General features: G+C 47.3%; 1 protein-coding gene across 2 annotated transcripts in view; it reads left to right on the forward strand.

The window, feature by feature from the left end:
• MYO10 (myosin X) overlaps nt 1–7,075 on the forward strand; it is a 240,395-nt gene extending 233,320 nt beyond the window's left edge. For both annotated transcript variants that reach the window (XM_047767779.1, XM_047767788.1), the window contains 4 exons: nt 457–577; nt 1,508–1,960; nt 3,789–3,980; nt 5,579–7,075. In XM_047767779.1, the coding sequence (XP_047623735.1) occupies nt 457–577; nt 1,508–1,960; nt 3,789–3,980; nt 5,579–5,680 (868 nt within the window). In that variant the 3' untranslated portion in view covers nt 5,681–7,075. The remainder of the gene's footprint in view (nt 1–456; nt 578–1,507; nt 1,961–3,788; nt 3,981–5,578) is intronic.
• The last annotated feature ends 683 nt before the right edge of the window (nt 7,076–7,758 follow it).

Consider the following 7,758-nt stretch of genomic DNA (forward strand, 5'->3'; position numbering starts at 1 on the left):
CCCCCCAAATAACACAAAAGATACTCCTTGGTGTAAACACAGCCTCCCTGATATTCTTGTCCATTTTTCTTAATATTTTTATAGCTTGAGAGTTGTTAGAGGGAATGAAGAAAGAGGCTTTATTTCCTTTTTTCCTCTGGATTCAGCATAATGCTTAGCTGGGGCTAACCAGACTGGGACATTCAGAAATACTTGTTAGCTCAGGTTAACTAAAGGCTGCCTGTTTGCTGTCTTCAAGTGAAACCAGGACAAAAGCTTTTTTTTGGCCTCTGGGTAAACAAAATCAGCGGGGAGTTCCAAGGAGCGTTAATCCGGCTATATTTTCTCTCCCTCCGCCCCCATCTCCTCCCTCTCTGAGCACAGGGTGTCTGAATTGTTACAGAGAATACACCTGTGGGCCACCCCTGGCCCGTTTCTTGCTTTGCTTTCTGAGTCTCTCTCAACTTCTGTCTGTAGGCTGGCTGCCACATCAGAGGTGGGTGACCAGCCCTGGAAGTTCTACTTTAAACTCTACTGCTTCCTGGACACAGACAACGTGCCCAAAGACAGCGTGGAATTTGCATTTATGTTCGAACAGGTAAATGGAGCTCTCTGGTTCCTTTACAGGCGAGCAAGGGTGAAACCCATCCATAGACCATGCACCATCCTCCCTGTGCGGACATGAGCTGCCTGTCCTTAGAAATCACACGAGGCACAGAATTGTATTTGTTCTAGTGAGGGGAACAGTGAAGATCTAGTGTTTTTTGCAGGTTTAAGGTTTATATATAGTACAGCTTTGTGGTTTCTAATCCCTGTACTTTATATTGGATCTCCAGGAATTTCTTTACCTACTAGTTGCAAGCATGTACCCTAAAAAAACAGCCTCTCTTCCATCCCTTCACCACACCCCCAGCCTTTGGTAACCATTATTTAATTCTTGTTTTCTCCAGTTCAGTTTTTGCTTTGTTTGGTTTTTTAGATTCCCCATGTAAGGGATATTATACAATATTCATAATGACAGATTTCCTTTTTTTCTCAAGGCCGAGTAGCAGTCCATTGTGTGTGTATGTATGCTTTTATCCTTTCATCTGTTAATAGACACTCAGCTGGTTTCCATATCTTGGCTGTTATGAACTACAGTAAACATGGAAGTGCAGCATCTCTTTAATAAAAAAAATTTTTTTAATTTTTAAAAAGGGCAAGACATCACACGTGGCAGTGGACTTCCCAGCATGGACAGGGTCAGCTGCTCTTTCATTCATTTGTAGAATGAAACTCTACACTTATTTGAACTCCTATACCAGGAACTGTTCTAGTTGAGGGGAGAGACAGTAAGAAATAAAGTACATGTGTTCAGTGGTATCCGTGTCAGGGAGGGATTTAAAATAGCAAAGGTTGGGGGGGGGGTCAGGGTACATTTTCTAGGGAAGGTGGCATTTGAGAAGGTGGCTTAGGCACAAGTGGACAAGGGAGCAAGCTGGCCAAGCATCCCTCCGCGCCCCTAAAGCTCTCGCCCACCTGCTTGCAGGCCCACGAAGCCGTCATCCGCGGCCATTACCCAGCCCCCGAGGAGAACCTGCAGGTGCTGGCTGCCTTGCGGCTACAGTACCTGCAGGGGGATTACACACTACACGCCACCGTCCCGCCTCTCGAGGAGGTCTACTCGCTGCAGAGGCTCAAGGCCCGCATTAGCCAGTCCACTAAGAGCTTCACACCCAGCGAGAGGCTGGAGAAGAGGCGCACAAGCTTCTTGGAGGGGACGCTGCGGCGGAGCTTCCGGACAGGGGCCGCCGTGCGCCAGAAGGTGGAGGAGGAGCAAATGCTGGACATGTGGGTCAAGGAGGAGGTGTCCTCTGCACGAGCCAGCATCATGGACAAGTGGAAGAAGTTTCAGGGGATGAGCCAGGAACAGGCCATGGCCAAGTACATGGCCTTGATCAAGGAGTGGCCTGGGTACGGGTCGACGCTCTTTGATGTGGAGGTAAGAGCTGGCTGCTGCTTCCTGGCCCAGGTTGCACCTGAGTCAGTGTGACCGTGGTCAAGTTCATAGGGAGGGCAGACCAGGCCCAACATTGGACTATCTTACCCTCTTCTGTTAGAGCCCCTGACATTTTACCCTTAACACCTCCACCACCTACCCAAGGTGTATGTCCTCCTCTATAGTAAATACTTTCTTAATATTGGAAGTGACCAGAAAATTAAGATGTCACTCTTTTTTTTTTTTTTTTTTTGGCTGCAATGTGCAGCAGCTTGATGTTGGATCTCAGGTCCCAGACCAGGGATTGAACCTGTACTGCAGCAGAGAAAGTGCTGCATCCTAACTGCTAGACCACCAGGGAGCTGACAAGATGCCACTTATTCTTAAGTAACTTCCAACTCCATGTTATTCAAGCTATAGATCCATTAAAAAGTGCTGGTAAAAATCTACATTAATTTTTTAAAGTTTTTTGGGACTTTGTACATAAAATTAGAAATTTGGGATAGACTTGGATTTTTATTTTTTCCCATGACTGTTGGTAGGGAGGAATTTCTGTTTACACAGTTGGAATTTGGCTAAAATTCACGTCAACCTAGTACGGATTCATATCCTTTTTTTAAAACGTAAACCATTTATTGAAAGAAAATCTTATTAATGATCTAGATCAAGGCTTGGCAAGCTGCCCAGTGGCCAGATCCTGCCTGCCTTCTTTTTTGTAAATAAAGTTTTATTGGAACACAGCAATGCTCATTCCTTTCTGTATTTTTCTCAGGCAGCTTTCACGTTAAAATGGCAGGGTTAAATAGCTGTGACAGAGACCACAAAACCTAAAATATTTACCCTTGAACTACTAAGTTGGCCACAACCCCTGTCTGTTTTCCTTGTGCTCATAGTCAATCAGCATGTTATTTCATGACTTTTAAATGAGGCGCTATAAAAATGTAATTCTTGAGCATCTATTCCAGGATCCTTTCATGACTTTTCATTGGATGCTGTCTTTCTGTGGGTTGATTCAGTTACATTTGTTTTTAAGTACAAGTCCTGGCTCTTATTTTCCACTGCTGATTGTGCAAGAAAGTCTGTTGTTAAACAAGTTAGATCAGTCACTGTACACACAACTGGTCATTGCTGCTCCTTGTCATGTGTTGTTGTTTAATAAGAGAAGCCAAAACTGCCCAGCACAAATTTGGGAATTTCCCTATGGGATCCTAGATTGTTTTATTTGAAAAATTATCATCTTGGAGTTCCCATTGTGGCTCAGCAGGTTAAGGACATGACATGGTGTCCATGAGGATTCGGGCTTGATTCCCTGGCCTCACTCAGTGGTTAAGTTGCGGCATAGGTTGCAGATGCTGGCATTGCTGTGGCTGTGGTGTAGGCTGGCAGCTGCAGCTCCGATTCGACCCTGAGAACTTCCATATGCCGCAGGTGAGGCCGTAAAAAGAAAAAATAGGAATGAAGGCAGAACTAGAGATAGAAGAGGGTAGCCCTGGCTCAGGCTGCTTGATTTGCTGGGGGGCTCCTTGTCAATTTCCACAGCTACTGCCAACTCCACGCTACTGATTCAGGTGGCTGTTACAACATCAGGTAATGATGTTGAGATGTGGGGCATCCAGGCCAGATGTTGGATTTACCAGTGAGGGTTCCCCAAATGCATGGGAATCAGCTAGTCAGAAATCACTCAGGACAGCTGTATTTCACTTCCCCCCAGGCACGAAGACACGTTGAATGTGTTTAATAGTCTGTGCAGTGTCCTTGACTTATAGCCTCTCTTGTTTCTGTTTCTAACGTTGATGACCTAACAACCCTTGCACTTACTCTCGCCCACCAGTGCAAGGAAGGCGGCTTTCCCCAGGACCTCTGGCTGGGCGTCAGCGCGGACGCTGTCTCCGTCTACAAGCGTGGGGAGGGAAGGCCGTTGGAAGTCTTCCAATATGAGCACATCCTCTCCTTTGGGGCCCCCCTGGCCAACACATACAAGATTGTCGTCGATGAGAGGGAGCTGCTGTTTGAAACCAGTGAGGTAAGAGGCGAATCTTTCATCTGTGGCCTTGGCAAAATAAAAAAGCAACACCCCATTTCCTAAAATTTGACAAATTTTATTTGGATATTTTGCTTTAAGATGTAGGAAGATACAGTCTGGTGGTCCCTCCCCAGCTGCAGGCTTCTCACAGGCCAAAAATCGGACAGCCCCAAATTTCTTAGGTATCATTTAGCAGTAAAGCTCTGTGAGAATTACTAGATGATGTGACAGTGGATGGCATCTGGGGGAACTTGGATCCGGCCATGTCCACAGAGCAGGAGGGAGCAAGGGGCAGACCATTCTGGACAGAGCTGATTCTAGCTAGCAAAAAAAAAAAAAAAAAAAAAATTGCAAAAAAGACCTATCTCTTTGGGAGCTGCTCTTGTGGCTCAGCAGGTTAAGAACCTGACTAGTATCCATGAGGATGCAGGTTTGATCTCTGGCCTCACTCATTGGGTTAAAGGATCCAGAATTGCTGTGAGCTGGATCCTGTGTTGCTGTGGTATAGACTGGCAGCTGTAGCTCCAATTCAACCCCTTGCCTGGGAACTTTATATGCCATAGGTCTGGCCATAAAAAGAAAAACAAACAAAACACCCCTCTATGTATGTATGCCATCCTGTTCCAAAGCTTAAAATATGGCAGTAATAATGATGATAATACAAGAAGCCTACTGGGGTCTCTGCATAGGGAGCTGCTAACATCTAAAGATTGGAAATGGTCACGAATCACATGCTGCCCATTCGGCTGTTGGTTTAAGTGATGGGGAGGATATGCTGGGAGACGGTGATTGGACAAGGATGTGGTGCAGGAGGTGTCATGGAGCTGAAACAAGATGGGGGCCTCCCACTGGAGGGTCTCCGGAGCAGGCTGCAGGGTTTGGTCCATTGCATAGACAGTAGGGAACTGCCATAGGATCTTTGGGCATGATATGTAACAATAACAGTGCTTTTACAGAGATGTGGGATAAGATTGGAGTCCAAGAGAGAACAGGGAAATGGAAGTCAGTAGGGATATCTTCACAAGGATTCAGGCCATCAGGAGGGACAGGCCAGAAGGGGTGACAGTGAATGCATCATCTGAAATAACTACTGCAAGCTTGGAGCTGGCAGGAGCAGAACGGCAAATGTAGCTCTGCCAGGCCCTCAAGCCTCATTTCTGTGTCTCCAGAGTCACTGGGAGGAGTTGACCAATCTTTAAAAGCTGTGATTGTGGGCGCTGTCGTTTCCCCTTTTAAGTGGGGACAGTGACCCCCGCCATAATCACAGCAGCACACTTGTGTCATCCCGTGGGGGCTTTATTTTACCTGCAAAATGTGACAATTATGCCGGGCAACCACCAGGTGGCGCGCGTTGTATTGGGAAAGACAGCGAGTGCCCTTCTTCCGGCGTAGGAATAGGGAAAAGCAGATGAACTTTGGACCACATACGCAGCCTGCGCTGTGGAGTCCGTGGATTCTCACAGCAGGCCCCTGGCTTTTGCTGGAAGGATGGCCCCCGCTTGCCCTTGCTGGGCAGAGACTGCCGTGCCTGGTCATTATCCCGGGCCCCCTGACCCCATGGAGGCTGATAACCCTGTACCAATTCTGCTCCCCGGCAGGTGGTGGACGTAGCCAAGCTGATGAAAGCCTACATCAGCATGATCGTGAAGAAGCGCTACAGCACCTCGCGCTCCGTGAGCAGTCAGGGCAGCTCCAGGTGAAGGCGGCTGGGAGTCCACGTGAATGCGGCATCTGCACGCACCACCCGCTGCAGCCCCAACCGGCTCCCATGCCTGGAGCCCGAAGCAGGGCTGCCCGGGCTTTCTGGAAGACCCTCATCGGAGGAGGGTGTCTCGGGGGACCTTACGCCCCGTCCACTCCAGTGATCAGTGATCGCGTATCCAGCTGTCAACCTTAACCCAGTTTCCAAAGCTTTACTTCACTTAGATGACACATGCCTTAACAAGAGAGGAAATGATACCCACGCTGCCACCAAAGCAGCCAGAAGTGCCTTAACTTGTGGAACCTACATGAATCCACCTTAACTGTGCTACTGAAGGGACATGCTGGCCCCCCCCTTTCAGGAGAGACTTCCTAAGCTTGGAAGGGAGTGGGGGGGGCGGCTGATCCATCAATTCTGCACTAACCTCCCAGCCTGATTTCCCCTTGGAGGGAAGGTGAGGGAGTTGGGAGGGGGAACGGAGGGAGAGTGAAGGGACAGTCTGTTTTAGTTGGAGCGCTGCTGGCAGCCTTCCTCGCTGACGTGAATTAACTTTTTCTCCTTGTTTCATCTTTGAAGTCTGTGTGCTTGCCCAAGCATGCATGTGTTCATAAACAAACCCATCACTTTCATCATTGTTCCAGGAGCACTGAGAGCAGAGGGAAAGACGGTGTGCAATGGTCTGTATATTTTAATAGTTCAGAGTTACAGGCGTCCTTGCTTCCTTTCCAAGGAGGTTTTACTAACAGACCGGAATCCTGGATTTTCCTGTCTTTGCTGTATTGCAAAAGCCACATTTTTGACTCCAGTTTTGTCTTACATGTAGCAGCGTCTGCAATCTGTGTCTGCTGTATTATAAACGGATATGCAGCCTACAAATAACTGTATTTATAAACCACTCTTCAACAGCTGGCTCCAGTGCTGTTTTTAGAACTCTATGAAGTCATGTTGGAGTCTTTAGTTTCTAAGAGATTTAAGTTTAAAAAAAAAAAAAAAAAAGTGTTTCTTTGAAGGTTAGCTTGTATCACTCCGGGTAGGTGGTGACATAACAAGGTTTGAAGATGAAAGAGGCTACCTGCCCTGAAAGCGTAATACACATGAGCAAATCATTAAAGGACCCTGACATTCAATGCTGAGGCTTTAATAAAAAACACATATTTTATCCGGAGTTTATAATAGTGGTCTGAATAAGGCCCCTGTAAATAAATCAGCCTTTAGGACCAGAAGGAGAATCATCTGGTCTTGGACTTCTATTTTTATATAGAAAGCTTGTAAAGACTTAGGCCAACTAAGTCTACCCACAAAGAAGGAAGAAATTTGCCTTATCCCTGTGGACAGCCATGCAGAAACATTGTTGGCTCAGAGAAAGTCTGCCAATAAAAGATATTAGCTAACATGCAGTAGCTTGTCTTTATGGGGTGGCTCTCAATACCATATGGGCTTTTTTTGTTGGGGTTTTAATGTTCTGGGCATCAAAGGGTCAAGGTTGTGTGGGTCCTGCACTTGATCACCAGGTCTTAGAAGCAAACATGCAGACGTCTCAGCTGGTTTTTTGGACACAGAGCATGAGTCCAAGAAAGCTGAGGAGGTAAACGACCAGGTTTGATGAAATCACAGACATGAAGGGACCTGAGACGTGGATGTCACACCATCTCCTGTTGCTAAGCCTCAAGATGCATGATGACAGAGTCATGGTCCTGTAAACCTCCCCCCAATGTGATCAGGGTACATGAGGAGCTTCTTTAGTGACCAGTCTACCCAAAGAACAAGCTGGGGACATGGTTCCCCCTGCACAGGCTCCTCAGGCAGATGTGGAACGGGAGTAGCACCCGTACCCCCCCAGTGGCACCCGTCTGTTTACCGCTTGTCTCCTTGTGTCTGGGAATAGCCACCTCCCACTGCACAGTACTTGGGAGGCGACCTGAAACCAGGTAGTGCCTCAGCATCAGTAACATGAAGATGACAAGAGAGGAGGTGAGAGGTGAGCTAAGACTCGGATGTTTCATGGCTTTGTTTTCACTTGAGGCCCCAAGAGCAGTGGGCAGAAGTGGCTTTTCCATGGCTGAGCACTCAGGGTTC

This window comes from Phacochoerus africanus, chromosome 1 (genome assembly GCF_016906955.1).
Source record: "Phacochoerus africanus isolate WHEZ1 chromosome 1, ROS_Pafr_v1, whole genome shotgun sequence".
Lineage (NCBI taxonomy): Eukaryota > Metazoa > Chordata > Mammalia > Artiodactyla > Suidae > Phacochoerus > Phacochoerus africanus.